Raw genomic sequence first — 23,887 nt, 5'->3', positions numbered from 1 at the left:
GATAAACTCACAATACTGTCATTTTATCAAGAATTAAAACCCAGTCTATGTAAAACCATTTTACTTCCATTTACATTTTACTTTGTAGTGCAATTCCAAATTAATCCTATCACCCTCTTAAACATGAACTTGATCAGTCTCTCTGGGTATATAATGATTATAAATACTAATATAATCTGCTACATGATATTTCATCATTTATAAAAGCTGTGCAGAGTTACCTTAAACTAAAGAAGGGTGAAAATGTATAATTCATAAGTTTGATTCCTAAAGCAATATGTTTTTTCTAGTTTTTGCAACTATGTAGGTATCACTTATAGTTTGAGGTAGGGAAGTTACATTATAAGTATTATTGTTAAGTGGTTATTTACTTGAAAAAAATTCGTAAGAGTCCACGTAACTCTAACCTATTTCAAACATAAGGTGCTCGTATTCTATCTTGTTTAGCTATTTAGAGAATTAGCATTTTATGTCACAAAAGATGAAATTAGTGTCCTCTCCTTCTCCAACCAGGTCAAAAATAATTAACAATATTACAATACTTAAAATAGTTTTGCCTATATTAGAAAGTTACAGATGCTATCTAGCTAAACTGAGTATGGTTCAGAAGTAGTTATGTTAACTGATTTTTTTCTTAATAAGTCCACACTTTTTATATTCTGCTCTTATGTCAGTAAAAACAGATAAGCCAACCATGAGGACACCAATATAATTTATCAACATGTATTCCCATTTCTTTCATCTACTTAAACCATCTAAGTTAGAAGTAATGTCAATATCTACCAGCAACATTTTAAAAAATTCTTTAGGCACCAGCAGGTGGCATAGTGGTTAAGGCCCTGGATCATGGTTTGAGCCAACATGGCCAATTATTTTGAGTCACCACCATGGTGGCTTGAAAATCATGCTGGGCATGTGTGTTGTGTGCCCAAAATCCCTGAAAGAGAATGGAAGATAAAGGAATTGTGCGGTGGCCATCCTCCCCAGGGGGTGATTTCTCATTTTCCCTCTCACCTCTCTCTCTCACTCTCCTGATGAGTACACATGCCCTGTGGCAAAACCCTTAAAAAAATCTTTTAAAATAAAACTTATTTTAAACTAGGGCTAAAGAACTGCTGAATTTGGACATTTTTGCAGAGGACATACCTGTGGATCTGACCATTTCTGTGTAGGTAATCTAAGCCTTCCAAAACTTCTTTAAGAATGGTTGCTATTATTGCCTCTTCCAGAACTCCATTCTTATGTTCTCCTCGATTGACAATGTATTTTATGATGTCCAACATTGAGCCTAAATGAACAAACACAATAATTTTTAAAAAGTAAGTTTAGTAGTACCTTCATATCTTTTCAGAATAGGGCTCTACTATTTACAAAATTAAAGAAACATCAGACTATGGCTTTTGTTTGCTTCTTTATTTAATCCAAATATTCCCAAAGCAAAAACACAATTGAATGGCAGCCTCGAGGCCAGAAACTAAATCCCAAGTTTACAAGAGCACTCTCAGTGTGACCTTAAAAAGAGGGATTCCAGGTCAGGAACCAGAGATTGTTCAGGGTCACTTCATAGAAACATAATTAGATAAAGACTCCAAAGAGGGTTCAATATGTCTACACTGACAAAGGCATAGAGGCCAGAAGAAAAGACAGCCCCGAACTGCTGTGAGGGAGACCCATAGCTCTTCCTTAACACTGAAACACAGGTGAAGAGAGAAAAGTAAAAAGTATTTTGCCTCTAGACATTGCTTATAACCAAAAGTTCTTTTCTATAACTCAAGGAATCTTTATTTTCAGTTATCTGATGCTTGATGTACTGACTTTTTATAATAGAGATATAAATACCTAGTACTTGTTACTATACACAGACTAGTATCCTTGGCATTGTGAACCCATGTTTCAACACATAGTAATTAATATTCCAAACCTCTGGGTCATTTTAAAGCTGTAATTACCTGGAAGTTCGACATTTCTGAAGAGTTAACAAATGGCTTACCTCAGGACCTGAATTTGGCTCTAGGCTCTCCATGATTAACTAAGAGGATTTAGTTTCCCCTTCAGATATTATTGCACCAGATTAGCTGCCTACCCCTCATTAGGAGATTCAATTTGATAAAACAGTATGAAATAAACCAAATGCACAATTTTCCCATCAGAGAGAGAAAAAAATAAAAACATCTGTTTATTCCCTGTCAGATTTTTAGCTTATTTAGCCAATGATAATTATAAAAATATTTTATTTTATCTTATAAGGACACACCGTACTAGGCATGCATGCGTTTTGAGGCCACTGAAAGATAAATAAGCAAGAGTCTACATCTGCTCACATACCCCTTCCCTGCAGAAACCTGTCTAAAACCTGTTCCTCTGACCTGAAGCCCAGGGAGACTACACTGGACTCTTTCAAAAAGACAATGAGTACTCTATCATATCCTTGGGAAATTACAAGTTATTCTCAAGTTTGTAAAAATGAAAGATTAATTAAGGTAAAATCTTCAGCTCGAACAGAGTATCTGAGACTATTCAGGGTCCTAGGTCACCAGGATTGCTTGTGTCCTTAGAGTTGGTGGAATCCTTCCTGTGGGCAAAGCACAGTCTAGCAGAATGAAAGAGCAGTCTAGCCACTAAACATTGCAGTCCAACTCTGGCAAACCGCCTTTCTTTTCCTTGCTCCCCTCTTCTCTTTTTTAATTAAAAACCAAATGGGTACTCAAGGAAACAATGACTAATAGGATTGCAGAAGACTGGGAACAGAATAGACCTAAGTTCTCCAGGGCTCCCTGATGAGACCTACACAGTAGACTCAGGGTAATTACAAAGCCTTCGTCATCTCATTTCTGGGCCTCTACTGCATCCAAGAGAGTTTATTGGGGGGAGGGAGGAGAAGAAAGAAAAAATGTTAAGGTGTGTCCCTCCAGTCAGCCTTAGCTGGTATGGTCTGCGGATTAAACTGGGTTCTATCATGTTAATTCTATCCCAGTTTTGACATTGCCCACGGACCACACACTGTCCTCCTTGGTACCTAAGCCATACTTCATGTCTCAGAAAGATACACAGGAAGTGATGCCCAAGGAAAACAGCACACCAGAGATGTGAGTATGCTGAATGTTACTGAGGACATCACATGGGCTTTCTAAGTGCCAATGCCTAACCCTGTGAAACAAAGGCAATAATACCTGTAGTATAGTGTGGGTTTTAAGGAAACATATTCTATAGTCACAGATTCCAGCACCAACAGTCATGTGTGTAATCATAGGCAAGCCCCTTATCTACCTTGAGCTTGGTGTAGTTTCTGAAAAAGGAGATCATGACACTGGCTGCTCAGGGATGACATTAAGAATAATTGAGATAAATTCAGCAAACTGCCTTAAACAGGATCTAGTCACAAAGTGTTTAATGAAGTTAATAGTTATCATTATCACTCCCTAATTGATACTGATTTTAAAAGATTAAAATAAATAAAATACCAGGACATGAAATTAAATTGTCAGTGGCTGGGACCAGCAGTTAGTGTAATGGCTATGTCACTGGACTCCCAGGTAGTCGACCGCGGTTCGCATCCCGGACCCAGGGGCTTAAACCTCACGCTGGGCACGTGTGCATGTGTGCCTAATATCCTGAGAGGAGAATGGAGGAGAAGGGATTGCGGTGTGGCCATCCCCCCTCGGGGGGTGATTTCTCACTTTGTCTCTCTGTCTCTGCCTGGCGAGCGCACGCGCCCTGTAGCAAAAACCTCTCAGGAACCAGCAGTTAGCGTAATGGCTATGTCGCTAGACTCCCATGTAGTCGACGGCGGTTCAAGTCCCAGACCCGGTGGCTTAAAGCTCACGCCGGGCACATTTGCATGTGTGCCCAAGATCCTGAGAGGAGAACGGAGGAGAGGGGATTGCTGCATGGCCATCCCCCCTTGGGGGTGATTTCTCGCTTTCTGTCTCTCTGGCGAGCACACGTGCCCTATAGCAAAAAAAGTCTCAAAAAAAAAAAAAATACCTCTCAAAAAAAAACATTAGTGGCTTATGTATCCTCAGAGACGCAGAGAGTTCCCCTCTACTTTCCCACCCCTGGTACAGGAGTAGAATGAGAATGGTGTCACTTTTTTTTTTTAAATTTATTTATTTACATTTATTCACTATACATCATTACAGCAAACAAAATGAGATTTCCCATCCAGAATACACTGAATATTGGCTCAGTCAAGCACATCAACATACGTGTTACCGGCAATAAATAATTTTCCATTTCTTGTTTCCTGTATATTTTGTTAATTTTGCCATCCTTGATTACCTATCCTCACCCTCTGCCATGTCTCACCCTCCTCCCACACTGTCTGTGGCATCGTCTGTGGTATCCATGGTTGCTTTCTATGCCTTTTCCCCCATTTTATTTATTGGCTAATGAACTTAATTAATCTAAATACTTCCAATAGCAAGCATAGCTGATATATACATATCCATGAACACAAGTCTGGCTTTAGGCATAAACCTCAGTGAGTAGAATGAACATTCTATAAAGTAGCACCTAGCTGGGACTATATAGCTTACTCCAGTCAACAAATATGCATTTTTTTTTTAATTTCAAGAAAAACAGTTTTTCTGTTTCTTTTTTTTCTCCTGAAACTTTTTCTTAAGTTAATTAATTTACATTCATTCCTAATCATTGTCACAGCATACAAAAAGTGGTTTCCCATCCAGAATATACTGCATAGTGGCTTAATCATGTATGTTATCATCAATAATTTTCCATTTCTAGTTTCCTACACACACACACACACACACACACACACAGACAGCAAAGCCTAGAAGAAAAGCAGCAATATTTTAGTCAAGTCACAGAATGCTATTTCACAGTTCAGTCTCATGTACTTAATCTGTCTTCTGTTATGGTTTAGTCTTCCCAATTGAATTCTGGGATATAATATTCAACTCCAGACTTGTCCCTACAATTAAGTTGGCCATTTTCTTAATTTTTGAACTCTTATTTCTATGCAATTGCATTTAATTTTCCTGACATAGCACTCCCTTGAGAACTTCTTGGAGAACTGGTCTGGTGCTGGTAAATTCTTTCAGGTTTTGTTTATCTGAGAATGTTCGTGTCTTTTCTTCCCATATGAAGGATAATCTTGCTAGGTACAGTATTCTCAATTGAAATTGCCTTTCCCTTAACACTTTGAATACATTTTCCTATTCTTTCCTTCTCGTATTGTTTCCGATGAGAGATCTGCTGTTAGTCTGATGGGATATCCTTTGCAGGTAACTTGCTGTTTCTCTCTTGCCAATCTTACTATCTTGTCTTTGTCTGTGGTTTTGGTCAGTCTGACTATAATGTGTCTTAGAGAAGATCTTCTTGGGTTTATTCTATTTGGGGTCCTTTGTATTTCTTGGGACTGGATCTTTGAGTGCTTCTCTAGGTTTGGAAAGTTTTCTTGCAGGATTTCATGGAATAGATTATCAATGCCCTTATGAGTCTCTTCACCTTCTGGGATGCCAGTTATCCAGATGTTTGGACAGTTGATGCTATCTAGTATTTCTTGTATATTATTCTCAAATTTTTGGGCCATTTTCTCAGTCTTCATGGTGGATTTTTCTAGGCCAGCAATTTTCTCTTCTACATCTGAGATTCTATTTTCTGTATGATCTAGTCTGCTTTTAATACTTTCAAGAGAGACTTTGACTTCCTGTATTATAGTCTTCATCTCTAACAGTTACATTTGATTATTGTGTAAAGTGTGTAATTCCTCTTTTAGATCTTGCAGGAATTTCCTCTCCTCCCAGGACTTATAAGCTCCTTTTTCCTTTCTCTTCTGCTCTTCATTGTCTCTCTTCTCTTCCATCTCTGTTAGCTTTGCCATTATGAATTTTCTAAATTCTTTATCAGACATTTCAGTGATTTCCATTGAACTGTCTGTGGATAAAGAGGAGTTATTCTTTTTCCTTGGAGGAGAGGTATTTTCTTGCTTTCCCATATTTCTTGTGGTCCTGTGGTAATTTCTAGTCATCTGATGGAAAGTGTGTTTCTTCCCAAACTTGAAGTTCAATCTGAACATTCAGGAGCATGCAGAAAGAGGTAATCTGGAATTTATTTTGTTCCGTTGTGATTCTTTGTGCAGCAGATTCAGTAGATATTGAGGAATATGTTAACCCAAATAGTATTTGGATGTTTGGCTAATACCTTAAAAAATTTTAAAAAGGAAAAAAAACTACCAAAAAATGAGAAGACAGAGACAGAAACAGAGGTAGAGAGAGACAAAGACAGAGAAAGAGACAGGAGGCTTGAAAGTCTTCCTACCACACGAGTTGGTGGGCTGGAGGCTGAATTATCAGTAGAAAATCTTCATTTCTCCTATTCCCCTGAAATTACTAGTTCTCAGTAGCCATGAAGGGGTCTTCTGAGGCATGCTCCCTTGCCTCTCCATGTGAGTTTGTGGGATAGAGGCTGAATTATCAGCAGAAAATCTTCATTTCTCCTATTCTCCTGAAATCACTAGTTCTCAGTAGCCATAAAGGGGTCTTGAGAATGGTGCCACTTTTGATCAACACTGTAAACAAATAATTTAACATACATTTCTTTCCATGTCAATTGAAACCACATTTGTTGGGCCCCCATTGGACACTAGGTTTGATGAATTCAAAGTGCATTAAACAGTGCATTCTTCACAAAGTTCACAATTAATCTATATAGATATTGTAGCCAATAACCAAAGGAGGTGATTTAATTATAAGTGAGTTAAAACTCAGATTACCAGCAGATGATATATCGGTTACATCGCTAGACTCCCACATAGTTGACTGTGGTATGAGTCCCAGACCTGGAGGCTTAAAACTCAAACTTGGTGTGTATGCATGTATGCCCAAAATCCCAAGAAGAAAATGGAGGAGAAGGGATTGTTGTGTGACCATCTCCCCTTGCAGGGTGAATTCTCATTTTTTTGTCTCTCTCTCTCTTTCTGGTGAGCACACATGCCCTACAGTAAAAATCTCTCTTAAAAATAAATAAATAAATAAATATAAATAAGTTAAGACTGAACAGAAACTCACTCACTTTAGTCACATTGCAAGTGCTTAAGAATTAGGTGTGACTGGTAGAAAGTAAACAGCACAGCTATTGGACATTTCTATCATCACACAAAGTTCTAATAAGTACCACTGAAATAATTTAGTATCTGGCAATGTTTTAAGGACTCGAGTACTGTTAAAAAAAGGAAAAGTTTAAAGAAGGAAGGACATACTAACTTTCTTGAAGAGTAAATGGTAGCTACAGAGATGATATAACCTTTTAGGGCTTAAACACAAGGAGAAAGGACATCAAAGACTGAGGAAGGGCCTGGAGGTATACAAATGTGTAAGACAGTTAGATGGTCTCGCTTATCCCTAGCAGGTTCGGGTATTTAATATAGAGGGTCCAGGACTGACGGTAGCTCAACTTACAATTTCTCCACTTTAATATGGCATACAAGAGATACATTCAAAAGAAATAGTACTTTGAATTTTGAATTTGGATCTTTTCTCAGGCTAGCAAAATACTGCACAATACTCTTTCACAATCCTGGGGAGGGGACAGTGAACCATAGCACCAAGTTAGCTGCATGACAAGGTAGCAGCCAATACACTGCAATGCTCTCTGTTGCCAGCAGTTTTGGGATATTGTGTTTTTACATTCTGTGTTTTCACACGCCATCATTTCTATAAAATACTCACCTAAGCAACACTTTATATAAAATGGGCTTCGTGTTCTAGTTTGCCCAAGTGTAAACTAATATAAATATTCTGTGTGCATTTATGATAGGCTAGTTATAGTTTAATAACTAGCTAATCATAGTTTAAGCCATATTTACAAAGCAGAAAAATAGTGCTTTGTGGGTGTGATTGGATGTTCAGTAGACTAAGCATATTAACTTCATTTTCAACTTACGATATTTTCAACTTATGATAGGTTTACTTGGACATACCTCCATCATAAGTGGAAGGGTGTTTGTACATGGAGAAGAGGACACAGATACTCTAAGAAATTCAATCTCATTATGAATAGCTTTGAATATCAGTGCTGTGAAATCTGGACTTAATCCTCTTTAGGCAATAATAAACCATATAAAACTTTCAAACATAGGAGTGAGAGGATCAAATCTAAAGTCTTATTCAATATGCTGGTTCCAATAAAAAGAAAAAAGAAGAAAACAAGCAAACAACACTTACCTCCACTTAGTAATTTCATGACCAACCAAAGTTCATCTTTTACCACAAAAGAGGTATAATAAGTCACTACGTTGGGATGGCTGCACTGACTCATGGCTTGAATTTCTTTCTATAAAAAGAGCAAAATATGACATAGTACCATGGGGTGAAAAGTGGGAAGCAAAACACAAGTACCCAGGTAGCTTTCCTACTCAAAAGCATGCCTGGTGGGCTACCTTAGCCATTACTTCAAAGAAATCACAGAAGGACTAACTTACCTTCATTACCACCTTGCTAGAATTAGAATGTGCTCTGTGGGAGGCCTTGGAGCTCTGTAGACCAATCTCAGGACAGAGGAACTTCAGATCAGCTTATCAACCAGATATCAACCAAGAGACCCTACCTGCCATCAAAAAGTCCTGCCATCATAACTGAGTGCGTCCTACCTGAATTGAAAGCCTCAACAGAGAGATAAAACATGGGGTGATTAGGAGACTTATATCCTTATGGCAGCCTGAACTGTAGTGAGTGCCTCCCTCATCCAAAAAGAACAACCAAACTGTCTCTGTTTCTCAGAACTGCTATGATGGTAAATGAGAAAATACATATGAAAACTCTGGAATATAATTTCCCAGACTATGTTGCATGATAGATATTCCATCAAGAAAGGAAAGGGAAGAGCAGTTTTTTTAGGTAAAGTACACTTGGGAAATAAGAGATATGATATCTTACTCTGAGGAGTCACAGGAAATGTTAGTACAGTAAAACACTCTGAGAAGTCCTGAAGTAGATAAACTACTCATAGTTTAATCCATATTTACAATGCAGAAAAATAATGCTCAGTGGATCACATTTTGGAAACACTGCTATAGAGAAAAAAGTTTTGTGTAAAGACAGAAAACAGTAAAGCTTTCAAATAAGACAAATGGAAACCTTCAATAAACCATATTTTTCTGCAATACTCAATTTTACATTGGTTTTGGTTTGCTGTGTAGGTATTGCCAGATGATTACCATAAAGCTTCAGTCTAATGCTAACCCTCAATCAAAGGTTTTAGCCCAGTATAACTCATTTTCATAGTTCTATCTAAAAACCACAAGTACAAGTTATCCAAGAAGCCTCATTTATGCTATCAGTCATTTATGATGAAAGAAGAGTGTATTTATACATCCAATAAATATTTTCATTAATAATAAGCTGCTAGTTAACTTTGAGTTCCCTGACTAGAACATTCCAATGTGGGCTGTTCTCTTCACATAGCCAATATTACCTAATCCTCGAATTAGCAAAAAAAAAAAATCCTGTAAATCAGACAACTTGGAATATTGCAAAATGTAACACATGGGCACAACCTATGTGTGTGTGTATGTGTGTGTGTGTGAATGTGTGTATGTGTGTGTGTTTATTTAAAGCACTTTTTACCAAAGATAAACTTCTAAGAAATTAATTTTTCTAACTTCCTGTCATTTTATATACATTTTCCCTTCATCATTTCCCACATCTACTGCGCTGATTATAGATTTTCTAAAACTAACACATTTCAATTTGGTAATTACTGAATTGAAGATCTGAAACCTGAGGTCCAGTTTCCCAGGTTAGGCTCTGATACCACAAGATGCTTCTGAAGGAGAAATACAACACAGGCTAGGCCAGTCCTGTTTCACCCCACTAGTATCTGCTCAGAGTGTGGACTGCCCCCTTGGAAAACCTGCAGCTTTTGGTAGGGTCCACTTCAAACAGATGTCCCAGTTGCTCACAGACATGAGAATAATCTTCTTGAAAGTGGGTATGCTCTAAACTCTCACCATTTTATATTCAGTGCAAGTAAATGCCTTTCTGGCTTTTAAATTATTAATCAAAATTTACAATAAACAACCAATGTCCATACAAAAAGAAATTATTTCGCATAGAAGGTTAGGTTAGAGTCTGGAAAAACATATTCTCTGGCCCTTTGCATAGGGATGAGAGAGTATCAGTTCCCGCCCAGAGTATCAGGTTTTCTGACACTCCAGTGAGCAAGTTATGTGTGTGTGTTTGTGTGTGTGCACTCACACACACACATCAAATTTTTTTAGATAACCTATGGCTATAACTTACCAAATTCAATTTCTCCAAAACTTTGGGTCTTAGAGATATTGGATATTAGAAACTTCTAAGGAATTTTAAAAAGGCAGCGGGGAGTAGGAGCTTAGAACTGCCCCCACCAATATTACTACAGAGGCAGCACATGCACAGATAGAAGAGAAGGTGGAGGCCATGTCGAGGGCACGTCGTAACACACTGCTCAAGCAATGTGGGTCCCCTATTGGAAGATCATGGACTTGGTCTCCTGGTGTACTTGTACACTCTGGGAGTGCATACACCCATGATCCAGGCTGACTGGGAGGGCTAGATGGGTATCATAGAGTACAATCCTATTGAGGGTGCTTATCTTTCTCGATCACTCTCATGAAAGAAACAAGTAAACCTTCGAGAAAGAAAGAAAGACAAAGGAGAAGAGACGAGGGATCTGAAAGTGGATGAGCATCCGCCTAACTACACGTAATTTCGTATTATTCCTCCATGTTTGTTGTCCCTCTTTCTTGCTGGCTGAGGGTCCACAGCCTCTACTCCTATATCTATATCTATATAGTAGAGCCTCTAATGCTTAAGGACACGATGAAACTCATCCTGGGGAAAAAAACACATATGCCACTTTATCTTTGGATATGACCTATGCTATTACTGACCCCTCATAATAAGAAATATTTCCACAAATGGGGTGGAAATACATTTAAAAGAAGAAATAAGATCCTCTGTTGGCCTATCTAATCCTTATTTAAGTTTATATATAAACCTTCCATTTAATTGCTTTTTTGTGAGATACAAGAGAGTGAAAACTTGAAAAATATAAACATTTCTTAAATGAAATAGTTTTCCCATGAAACAATCTCCTCCATATCATTTCTAAATAGTCATGGTGGTTGCTATTTGGTAACTATCTATTCACTATATTATCAAATCATTTCCCAACACCCTAACGTCATCCATGTGGTTAGGCCAAGTCTTTTATTTCCAAACATATATTTTGTTCCTATCTTTAAACGACTAAAGTGTTGCCCAAAGATGAACAAATTGACATGATAACTTTTTATCCAGTCCTTCCTATAGAATGAAAGGGTACTAATGCTCTTTTCTCTTAATTAGGTCACAATCCATGGAGGAAGTGTGATTTAGAGCAGTGCTTCCCAAACTGGAAGGTACACACAGATCGCCTGGAGAACTTGTTAAAATGCAAATTTAATTCAGTAGGTCTCTGATGGGGCTGAGAATTGCCTTTTCTAACAGGCTTCTAAGTGATGCTGCTGCTGTGGGCCCAGGAACCAGACTCTGAATGGCAAAGTGGTAGACTGAGCTTTGAAGGGTTGAGGGAATGTGAGAGAAAGGAACACAATGGCCACAATGAAGGTAACAGGGTTAAAAAGGGCCAACTAGAAGGACAAGCCCAATCATACTGTCTAGCCAAGACTGACTTGAGGAGGGGGAAGGAAGCCAAGTGAGAAATAAGAGAGATGGTGGTATTAAAGTAATCTGAATTTCACAACAGGAAAGGGTAGAAAATTCACAGGGGGGAACCAGCAGGTGGCATAATGGTTAAGGCGCTGGACACTCCCACATGGTGGACCATGGTTCCAGTCCCAGACCTGGTGGCTTGCCTTCTCACTTTCCCTCTCCTGCTCTCTCTCTCTCTGGTCAAATGAAAAGTAAATGAATGAATGAATAAAATTAAATAAAATTTTTAAAAAATTCACAGAGATAGAAAAAGATGAGGTCAGAGTTGAAAGAAATCACAGAATACTAAAATCCAGGCAACGCATTTGCCAAAAATACAGTCAAGAAATAAAATACCATGGCTCCTTTAGAAGTCTAGTGAAGTAAGACTTAGACATGTCATCAAGAACAAAACTCGCTATATTCAGCATGGTATTTAACCTCCACTCACGCAGCTTCGTCTGAAATTATTCACAAATGAAATTTCACAAAAGTGGAAAAAATCAACCTATCTTGGGGTAGTAAGAAAGCCCTCAAAACTTACCAAACCAGAACAGGACATACTACTGTTATGTGGGACATGCTAGGTTTGGTGAAGAAAACAAAAAAAAAAACATATCCTACCCTGGAGATATTAAAGAATTTAGAGGAAACTTTAAATAATAATAATAAGAAGAAGAAGAAATTGGGGCTGGCGAGTGGAGTGGTGGTTAAGGACTATGACTTCCACCAGACCAACCATGGTTTGAGTCCCAGACCTGGTGGGTTGCTTTCTCACTTTCTCTCTTTCTCTCTCTGTCTCTCTCTCCTTCCCTCTCTCACTCTGTCCCTCTCTGGTCAAATTTAAATAAATAAATAAATAAAGATAAATAAAATAATTTTCAAAAACTGGAAAATATTTCTTAAAAACTATGTTTAAATATTTATAAGAAATTTTCTTTTATTACTATACTGCCTTTATTCTCCTTCTCTCCAAAACAGCATTTCTCTTATAAACAGTACTGAGGACAAGCAGGGACTGTGATTCACAAGAATCTGACGCTCCAGGAATTACTTAAGGATTATACACCATGGTTGGCTTTGAAGCTGAGCTCTGCCATTTATTAGCTTGATTACACAGGCAATTATCCAACAGCTGTGAGCCTCAGTTTCTCTTGCTATAAAGCAAGATTAATATGATCAGCTACATGGGATTATTCTGAAAGAAACTAAATGAGATCTATAAAACTCCTTACAAAATGCCTAGCATGTAATGCAAATGTTAAGTTATTCAGTCTCCTCTCACTGTCTCAGTTCCTTCACTGTGGGTGAGCATCCTCCTACTGATCATTAATTTTAAGTGTTCCCAAATTTCAAAGTCTCAAAGATACAGAGAGAAGGAGATCTTGGCAGCAACACTCACCTTTTCTTACAGAAATGTCACATGATACACTCATAGGCCCTGCTTGCTCAAGGAGTTTCCTATAATGTATGGATAAGTCATTTGGTTATGGATTTTTGCCTTCACTCCTGACTACATTGTCCCTATCTTTTCACCCTCTAATTATATCACCCTATGTTTAATTAATAGCACCTTGTCATACTTGATGTGTGCTGGTAAGCTGCCTCGAACATACTTATGCAAAGGGTTCAGGAAAAAAAAAGAGAAAAATACAAGAATGAAAATAAAAGAACTAGGAAAGAGTTAGAATCTGATGTTTAGTCCCTGAGCCCGTAAAATTCACAAACACTCAAAGAAAAGAGATGTTGTTACTGAAAGAAAAGAATTGAAATGAATTCTGAATTGAAAATACTAATTACTGGGTTGTCAGAAAAGTCATGACACAGGGACCAGCAGTTAGCATAATGGCTATGTCGCTGGACTCCCATGTAGTCAACCGTGGTTCGAGTCCCGGACCCAGTGGCTTAAACTCACGCCGGGCCCGTGTGTGTGCGTGCCCAAGATCCCGAGCGAAGAATGGAGAAGAAGGGATTGCGGCATGCCATCCCCTCTGGGGGGTGATTTCTCGCTTTCTGTCTCTCTGTCTCCCTCTGTCTGGCTAGCGCACGCGCCCTATAGCAAAAACATCTCAAAAAAAAAAAGAGAAGTCATGACACATTTTTGCAAAGAAAAACATAGAAAAAATATGTCATGACTTTTCCAACAACCCAATAAACTAATTTAGCATATTTTCATAACTTAGGCAAATCCTAAATAATTTTTTTCTTTATCTAATAATGGTGGCAAAAATAGCCTATCTAGCTTTAGTTAAGAAATCAGAGCTGGGTCAGCAGATGGCATGAGGCTAAGGGTGCTGGATACCGCATGGCCAACTCTGTTGTTCAAGTCCTGGACCCAGCAGCTTGAAAAACATGCTGGGTGTGTATGCGTGCATGCCTAAAACCCTAAGAAAAGAATGGAGGAGAAGGGACTGCAGTGTGGCCATTCCTTCTATTGTGTGATTTCTCACATTCCCTCTCCTTGTCTTTGTCTTTCTCCAGCAAGTGCATGCACCCTTTGGCAAAAATCTAAAAGAAAGAAATCAAAGTTACTCAAACTCTAACATATGTGCAGTTAAATTTAAATGAGATACTTTCCCTAATTTTATTCTAAAGCAGTGGATCTCAACCTTGGCTGCACATCAAATCACTGAGGGGGCTTTAAAAATAGTAATTCCTGGGTCCCAGCCTCAGGGAGGCTAAGTAAATCAATTTAGGATACAGCCTGGGAATGAAATATTGGAGGGCATGAAAGCAGTGAAAACAGTTAGTAATGATAAGACAGTGTGGAACGGGGTGGGAGAAGAGAAAAGTATGGAGAAGGATAGCAAGAAAACAAACAGAGAGGAATGACATTAGTGTGATTCAGATACGGTTTATTACCTGTTGATGATGACGTGTATAGTATTCTCAACTGGACAGGTCTGAGAATTATTTCATGTTGGGTAAAGTCTTCTTACAAGCAAAATGATAAATAGTGACTGAATGTTTAAAAAAATAATTGGAATAATGCTAATAATAATCTGGAAAAAAATGAAAAGCTATTGGATGATGATGGGAATTTTAATGTCTTTGTATTTACTGATATGAATGGTATTCCTTCTGGAAAAAGAAATGTAATACACTGTAAAGATATAGTGATGCAATGTAATATAAACAAGATTATGATAATAAAACAAATTTTTTAAAGTTCCCTGGTGATTCTCCACACAACCACGGCTGCAAAGCACTGTCTTCAAGTTAAGTGCAGAGATGCCTCTTGTATTCCAGCTGAATGGTGAAAGGTCATTTAGCTCCCAGACACACCTTCACATTCCAACTTAATCCAGAAGGTGAATCAATGTATATATTATTTACAAGTATTAATATTAACAAATGAAACGTATTTCCAAATAGAGACACATAAATACATTTTTTAAATGTATGCAATACCTCAAGTATTTAAAATATTCCTTAAATAATATGGGATTAATCATTTTATTAATTTTTAATAATTATTTTATTTAACTTCATTTATTATTATTATTTTTTAATTTGACCAATGAGAGAGAAAGAGAGAGGAAGTAAGAAAGCAAGTTGCCAGGTCCAGGACTTGATCTGTGGTCAGACATGTGGGAGCCAGAGCCTTTAACCACTATGCCACCTGCTGGCCCCAGGACAGTTTAAATCAAAATATTTCTGGAAATTGTCCTCTAACTTGGACTTCCATAACATCAGCATTGTTTCAAAGAGTAGTCTGATCAATATTTATAAATAACCAAATATTGTAAGTAGCAGGATTTTACAAACAACAAAAAAGACACCTCAGCAATTTCAAATGTCAATCAAGAAATGGAAGAAAAAGACTAACAATGTTCTTTTAAAAAGCATAATGCATTTTTCTGGACTGCCATTTTTAATCATAAATAATGTCACTGTGAAAATTTTTGTCTTAATTATAAAAAATTATATGTCATTGGGACCAGCAGATGGCGTAACAGTTGTGTCGCTGGACTCTCATGTAGTTGACCATGGTTCGAGTCCCAGACCTGGTGACTTAAACTCATGCCGGGCGTGTGTGCATGTGTGCCCAAGATCCTAAGAGGAGAATGGAGGAGAAGGGATTGCGGCGTGACCATCCCCCCTGGGGGGTGATTTCTCGCTTTCTGTCTCTATGTCTCTCTCTGTCTGTCTGGCGAGCGCACGCGCCCTACAGTGAAAATCTCTCAAAAAAAAAAAAAGACATGCCATTTATGTACCAGATTCTCTCCTGTCTTAAAGGCAGGTACTTCCTAGAGGAAAAGCACCAATAGATAAAAACCTATTCTAGAGAAAGTAAATCAAATATTCTGCCTTGTACCACTTATGAATGACTCAACAAAAGTCTCTTGCCACTTAGTTTTTCAATTATTTTCATGTGATTTGGTATAAGAACACATGTTATCTTTACCTAAATATAGTCTAATTGAAGACACAATTGGATATGGGAAATGTCAGGCCAGCTCTTTGCCTAGTGGTTAAGGGAGGCAGATCCCACATGGCTGATGACATGATTCAGTCCCAGACCCTACAACTTGAAAAATATACTTGATGCTTGTGCATGTATGCCCAAAAATCCCTACAAGATGAAGAAATGGAAAAAAAGAGATTGTGGGTGGCCACACCTCATTTGAAGAGTGCTTTCTCCCTCTCTCCTGATCACTCCCTCTCTCTCATGAATACATATACTTGCTGCTAATTAAAAAAAGAAGAAGAAATGGAAAATGTCTAGCTATTCTGAAGAGGGAAATATTTTTAAGGAATTAGGAAAAAGGAAGCATAAAATACTTGATAGTACTTTGTTTTTGTTTTTTGTTTTTTGTTTTTTGTTTTTTGTTTTTTTTTTGTCTGTTTGCTTTGTAGAGGTTTTTGTACTAGGGTACATGCGATCCACTGGAGAGACAGAGACAGTGAGAGGGAAAGTGAGAAATCATCCACTGGGGGAATGGCCACACCACAGTCCCTTCTCCATCCTCCTCTCAAGATTGTAGGCATGCACACACCCATGCCCAGCATGAGTTTCAAGACACCAAGTCCAGGACTCAATCCGCGGTCAGCCATGTGGGAATCCATCAAGACAACTGCTACACCATCTGCTGGCCCCAGTATTTGATAGTTTTAAATGGTGCTTCTAAAGGAGTATTTAAAATTAGAGCAGTTATAAAAGTGTTAAGTGTCATGGCAGTTGGAGACCCAGAAAAGCCTCAAGTATCTGCTTGTGGACAAAACAGAAAGTGCATCCCAGGACCTACTTTTTTGGTTTGATGCTACAAAATGGGGTGGTCTACAAAAACCTAAAGAATCTTCCTTGGAAATGTAGATGGCCCTGGTATAGATACAGTCTTCAAAAGAAACAAGGATGGAAAACAATAAGATAAAGGAATGAAATAGTGACATTGAAATACCGTTAGAAAACTCAATAAGAGAGAGCCATTTTCTTTCAGTCAGCTAAAAATGTTCTTCTACCCACAATAACAATGTCTTGGAGGTTCTAAAAGCTCTGAGACCACCATCATAGAATCAAAGTCAGACTCAGCAATCAACAACTGTTCTCTGATCATCTATCTGTGATTCAGGGTATGAGAAAAAGTCAAGTTGAAGACATCATCAAAAGCAGAAATGGGAAGAATTTTTTCTTGTCAGACATCTTGTTCTGCTAGAAATCTCAAGGCCAACTTTTAGGAAGGCTGTTGTATCTGGCTTGGTCATCAAATGATGTAGACATGAGGTGAAACATGACTTTTTTCTTTTTGGAGTGTTTGTCCTGAGTATGGGCTGCCATCTGCAGTTTTGCCAGGAACTACCGTCCTGCAAAAGTGCTGGAGGACTTCTGAGTATTAACTCCCTAACTCTCTCCTGAATATTCCACAGTCCTCCTTTTTCACAGCAGCTTCATTAATTCTGAAAATAGCCAAACCAAATAAGAAAGTAGAATAATAGAGAAAAGGGCTAAATAATTGATCTCAATACAAAATACAATTTCCAGAATCAATAAGTGATATATAAAAAAATCCTAAGACCTAACTAAAGCTGCATTCAATTTGTGCATGTTTTCCTCATTTTTTTCCTACTCTGAAAATGAGAATGTGCTCTGCCTCTGTTACTAAGAACATAGAAGCTCCCAAGCATAAATGTCTTGCAATGTTAATTTTTGCTTACTTTTTTAAAAATAGCGTGAGATGTTAGATATCTTAGTGAGCCACTTCTAAAAATCTTAAAGATGTACTTAAAAGTAAGTTCAGGGTCAGCACCATAGCACAATGATTAAACGCTGTGCAGAGGGAGCCAGATCCCATGCAACCACGCGGGGTTCGAGATCCAGCCTGGCGGCTTACACACTGGCTGCCTAAGCATGTGCCCAAGATCCTGATGGGACAGAGAAGTGGACAAAAAAGGTTTGCGGTGTGCCTTGGCCCCATTGGAGGGTCCTCTCTCTTTCTCTCCTTCCCCTTCTTTCGGTTTCATACACATACATACATGTACCCTCTGATATTTAAAAGTTAAAAAAGGTAAATTCAATTCACATATTTAATTTGTATCTCAATAAATTATGATGTAACATTTAAATGTGGCATTCCAAAAATTAAGATTGTTTTCTACAACTAAATCATACATATTTCTAAGCTAATATAAATTTTGAGCTGTGAAAAGAAATTAGTTTAACATATATAACATTTATTCTCTAATTTCTTTTCTTTTTTTTTTTTTTTTGGAGAGATTTTCACTATAGGGCACCTGCGCTCGCCAGACAGAGACATAGAAAAAGAAAGCGAGAAATAACCCCCCAGGGGGGATGGTCACGCCACAATCCCTTCTCCTCCATTCTCCTCTCAGGATCTTGGGCATGCACGCACACACGCCCGGCGTGAGTTTAAGCCACCAGGTCCGGGGCACGAACCGAGGTCACGTGGGAGTCCAGCAACAGACATTATGCCAACTGCTGGCTCCCTATTCCCTAATTTCTAAAAAGTTTTCATGTCTTCAAAATATCCAAATTTTTTCCATGTCTAATTGTGTCCCTATAGGGCACTGGCGCTCGCCAGACAGAGACATAGAAAAAGAAAGCGAGAAATAACCCCCCAGGGGGGATGGTCACGCCACAATCCCTTCTCCTCCATTCTCCTCTCAGGATCTTGGGCATGCACGCACACACGCCCGGCGTGAGTTTAAGCCACCAGGTCCGGGGCACGAACCGAGGTCACGTGGGAGTCCAGCAACAGACATTATGCCAACTGCTGGCTCCCTATTCCCTAATTTCTAAAAAGTTTTCATGTCTTCAAAATATCCAAATTTTTTCCATGTCTAATTGTGTCTTCAACTGGACTATAATTTGGATAAACATGAATGTCAGATCATATGAAAATAATTATAAAGCTAAGTGGCAAGAGTCAAATGATAGTTAAAAACTTAATAGCTGAGTCCCCAAATGCTCAAAATAATACTGTGTTCAGTAAGAAAACATGCATTCAGTGCTATAGCCTGGGAATTAAATACTCTATAATGAATAGCCAAATGCAATTTGTTTTCAAATATGATGAGGAATGAGCTGGGATAAATTTACTAATTAGAGGGACCAGCAGATGGCATAATGAGCATGTTGCTGGTCTCCCATGTAGTTGACTACAGTTCAAGTCCCGGGCTTGGTAGCTTAAACTTACACCAAGTATGTGTGCATGCATGCCCAAAATTCTAAGAGGAGAATGGAAGAGAAGGGGTTGAGGCATGGCTGTCCCCCCAGGCAGTGACTTTTTGTTTTCGGCCTCTCAGTCTCTCTCTGCCTCTCCAGCAAGCACACAAGCCATATAGCAAAAAATCTCTCTTTAAAAACAAAAAATTACTAATTAGAAATTCTTAAGTTCAAAAGAATAGAAAAAAATTTCACAGATGCAATAAAGAAAACACACACACACACACAAATTGCTGTTTTAAGTCGACCTAAAAAGCTGAAAGTGGGGCTAGTCAATGGCATGGTGGTTAAGGTAGATAGATCTGATATTTCTGACTATGCAGTTCAAGTCCCAGACCCAGGGGCTTAAGAAACACACTAGGTGCATGTGTATGTGTGCCAGAAATCCTAAGAGGAAATTGGAGGAGAAGGGATTGCAGTATGGCCATAATACACCCACGGGTGGGGGTGGTTTCTCACTTTGTTTCTTTCTTTCTCTATCTCTCTCAGTGAGCACATGCACCCCACAACAAAATAATAAATAAATATACTAAGCAAGCCAAGGCATTAAAAATTTAATCAGCATAATCTTTCTGTAAAAAAAAGATCTGTAAAAGTATCAATATATTTATAGAGATTTTCAAAAAGAATGTAAACATGGTTTGGGGCTTTCTTTTTCCCCTTAAACTTCAACTAAAAGAAAAGTTCAAAAACTTTCAGACTGGAGGAACTACTCAGATATTTCCATATATTATCATTTGATTTTATAAAAAATGAGAGAAGCCTGTGACAAATAGTGGTTAGAAGACAACTCTTTCTCTTAATCATTAAACCAGGACCAACAGATTGTGTAATGGTTACGTCACTGACTCCCACTCAACTATGGTTCGAGTCCCAGACTGGAGGCTTAAAATTTATGCCCGGAGTGTGTGCATGTGTGTTCAAGATCCCTAGAGGATAATGGAGGAGAGAGGATTGAGGCAAGGCCATCACTCCTGGGGGATGATTTCTCACTTTCTGTCTCTCTGTCTCTCCAGCAAGCAAAAGCGCCCCTATAGCAAAAGTCTCTCTAGAAAATAAATAAAATAATCATTAAACCAAGTAAACATCTAGAGCATTGTTCTACAAAATAACCTACAAATTGGGGCCTATAGGTGGCATGGGGGTTAAAGGGCACTAGACTCCCAAACGGTCAACCATGGTTCAAGTCCCGGCCTGGCGGCTTCTTTCTCATTTTCCCCCTCTCTCTTGCTCTAGTTCTGTCCCTCTCTGGTCAAGTTAAAATGAATAAATAAAGTTACATAAAATAATTCTTTTCAAAAAATAATAACCTACAATTCATAGTTAATTCACTCCTATAAGAAGAAAAAGGAAGGAGCGAGAGAAAGGAAGAAGGAGGGAAGAGAAAAGAGAAAAAGAGGAAGGAAGGGAACAGGGGATAAAGAAAAGGACAAATAATAAAATAGGGCCAGCTGGTGGTGTAGGGTTTAAGGCAGCTGGATCCCACATAGCCAACTATGCAGTTTGAGTCCTGGATCTGGTTACTTGAAAAACACTCTGGGCATGTGTGTGTGTAAGCCCAAAATCCCTAAAGGAGGAACAACTGGAGGACTAGGAATTGAGGCATGACCATTCCCATGGGAGGTGTTTTCTCGATTTCTCTCACCTTCTCTCCCTCTGTCTCTCTCCAACAAGCACACATACCCTCTAGCAAATTAAATAATAACAATAATAATAAAATAAACCACAGCAGAAAGCAAACTGATGACAATGGCTTTTATCCAAGGAAAAAGTTCTTGACATGTCTACCATCAGTGAGATAGAGCAAAATACCTTCATCAAGATGATACAGGAAGATGGGACCAGCAGTTAGCTTAACAACTGTGTCACTGAACTCCCATGTAGTCAACCGTGGTTCGAGTCCTGGACCTGGTGGCTTAAACTCACACTGGGTGCATGTGTGTACGTGCCTACGATCCCGGGAGGAGAATGGAGGAAAAGGGATTGCTACGTGGCCGTCCCCCCTTGGGGGTGATTTCTCGCTTTCTATCTCTCTGTCTCTCTCTGTCCTTCTGGTGAGCGCACATGCCCTATTGCAAAAACCTCTCAAAAAGAAGAGATGATACAGGAATAAAGGGGCAATTAGTCCCATTTGAGGCTATTTAATGACTGAGAAACTCTTTCATTATGATCACAGATATGAGATATTTAAAAAGAATAGAAAAATACTTTCATCGACACAATAAAGAAAACTGTGTACCTGAATCTACACAGTGGATTACAGTGGATTTTTTTACACTATATCTTAAATTTTCAAGCATAACTTGCTACTAATCAGTACTTTTGTTCAAGGGATTTTTAAAAGGGCTTTGTTAAAAATAATTTTAAATATAATCAATGACTTTGGTGATAAAGATACATTTTGCCACCTAGTATCAATCTTCATCAAATAAAAGACTGAGGATAAGAAGTGAAACTGATTTGGCCAGTCATTTGCCAGCAATTCTACCAGGGAGTCAAATGGAGAATGCAGGTCCCTAACCCAGAGCCCTCCTCCCTCTACCACCATGTGCAAATCATTTTAGCAGGCTTTGTTTTGTTTTTGTTTTTGTTTTTGTTTTCAACAACTTTGTTCATATTTATTATCCATCACAAGCTAAAATATTTTAATGATTGTTAGATAATTTCACAGTGTAATCAATCATTTAACTATATTTTCCTTTTCTCTTTATGGAAACAGTACTTTGCCTAGGAGGAGAGCAAGTTCTCCTGCCCCTAAGAATTAAACTGTAAGTTTTATAGCATTGAGGCAGGTATAGGGATGAGAAATGAGTGATGACATAACAAAGACAAACTAAAAATATGAGAACTTGAGTGTGAGGGAAATCAACTTCGAGAGGAAAATGATTAAAGTTTAAAAACCATAGCATCATGTATTGTCTAAATGAAAATGATCACCAATCCCTGAATAAAATAAAGGAGAGGACCCTGAAGTTTAAAAAAAACTGGGATTTAGGGTACATTAAAGAAAGGATTATGTCATAGATATGGAATTCATTATAGTCACCTAGTGATTGAAGCCAAAAAGACAGATGACTTCAAAAAGGTAGATTAATTCTTTACTCCTATAAAGGGCTGTAAGAAAAGTCAAGTAGGGTCGTAGGGCACCATCCCTCACCTTTGAGGTTGACCACAAATCAGAGACCCCAGCTCTTCCCAAAACCCATGGACATCTTCACATAGAATGTATTAGTCTACAAGACAGTGGGTCAGACCCATTTAGCAAGTCTTAAATTCCTATTGGAAGGCAAAAATCTCCCACGTCGAATATATATTAGAAAATATTAAACTATTGACCAATCTGCTAAATGATTTCTAGGCAAACAAAGGGGAAAGGTGCAGAAAGATATCCCCAGCTCAAAAATCTCTCAACCCAAAACAAAAATGAAGAAACTCATTTAAGGGACAGCCGGTGGCATGGTGGTTAGGGCACTATATCCTATATGGCTGGCTAATGGCACAGTCTGAGTCCTGGACGCTCTTGAAAATCATGCCGGGCACATGTGCACATGTGCCCAAAATCCTGAAAGGAGAAAGAAATGGAGAAGGTTTTGTGGCATATTGTCTTCCATGGAAGGTGCTTTCTCACTTTCCCCCTCTTGCTCTGTCTCTCTCTGCAAGGGCACTCACCCTCTGGCAAATTAAAAAGAGAGAGAGAGAGACTCATTTCTAAGACTCTGGGCTCCACAAGGAACAGAACTCTCTTTGTTTTCCTATCACCTACTTCAGGCCTCACATCAAGGGTGGTTTCATAATTATGAAGGTAACAAGTTCTAGTCTAAAACTATAACTATTTCCCAGTGTGTTAAGCTAATTATAATTAGTCATTTACACCACTATGAGATTGAAAAATGTGGGGTTAACAACAAATGCAGGATTAACAAAGCTCAGAATTTATTAAAGCTTCTGTGTTGGGATGGTTAGGAATGTAAGATTAACTAGTAACACTCTGATGGCTCCTGGAAAATAAACCATGGAGATCATTATACCTAGAGAGATTAAGACACAGTTAAAGACCAAACTCCAAAACATATGAAAATTCAAAGGAATGCACAGAAAAGGCCTTAGCTTAATTAAATGCTATTCATTTCATGCCAAGGAAAATGTTTATTCCCAAGTATTATGATATAATCACTATTTAGCTAAAATGCATTTTTTAGAGATTTTTTGCAATAGGGTGCGTGTGCTCACCAGAGAGACAGAAAGAGAATTGTGGGGACACGTTTAAGAGAGAGAGTCTGAGGTGTGGGGACATGCGGTGAGCAAACACCTCATGCTTTTTTGGGGTTTGGCAGATCTTTGTAACTTGTCTTTCCTTAACCTTGGTGGCAGACAGAGCAAGGGTGGAAATTACTAGGGGCACATCTGATGGACTTCAAGAAACATCTTGGCTGGAATTAGTAAAGTCCAATCCCTGCTCTGCATCTGAAAGGTTCTTTAGCCTATTCTGGGTGTGGTGGTGCACTCCTTA

At 38.4% G+C, this 23,887-nt stretch overlaps 1 protein-coding gene across 1 annotated transcript in view; it reads right to left on the bottom strand.

Annotated features, from left to right (window-relative positions):
* Positions 1–23,887, bottom strand: part of STK39 (serine/threonine kinase 39) — a 340,812-nt gene that overhangs the window by 245,939 nt on the left and 70,986 nt on the right. Inside the window, exons 3-4 of the mRNA XM_006153572.3 lie at positions 8,184–8,292; positions 1,147–1,288 (exon numbers count right to left, since the gene is read on the bottom strand). Of these exons, the coding sequence (XP_006153634.1) occupies positions 1,147–1,288; positions 8,184–8,292 (251 nt within the window). The remainder of the gene's footprint in view (positions 1–1,146; positions 1,289–8,183; positions 8,293–23,887) is intronic.

The sequence above is a fragment of the Tupaia chinensis genome, unplaced genomic scaffold (assembly GCF_000334495.1).
Source record: "Tupaia chinensis unplaced genomic scaffold, TupChi_1.0 Scaffold000381_1, whole genome shotgun sequence".
NCBI lineage: Eukaryota > Metazoa > Chordata > Mammalia > Scandentia > Tupaiidae > Tupaia > Tupaia belangeri.
This window is presented reverse-complemented; position numbering and strand designations above follow the sequence as displayed.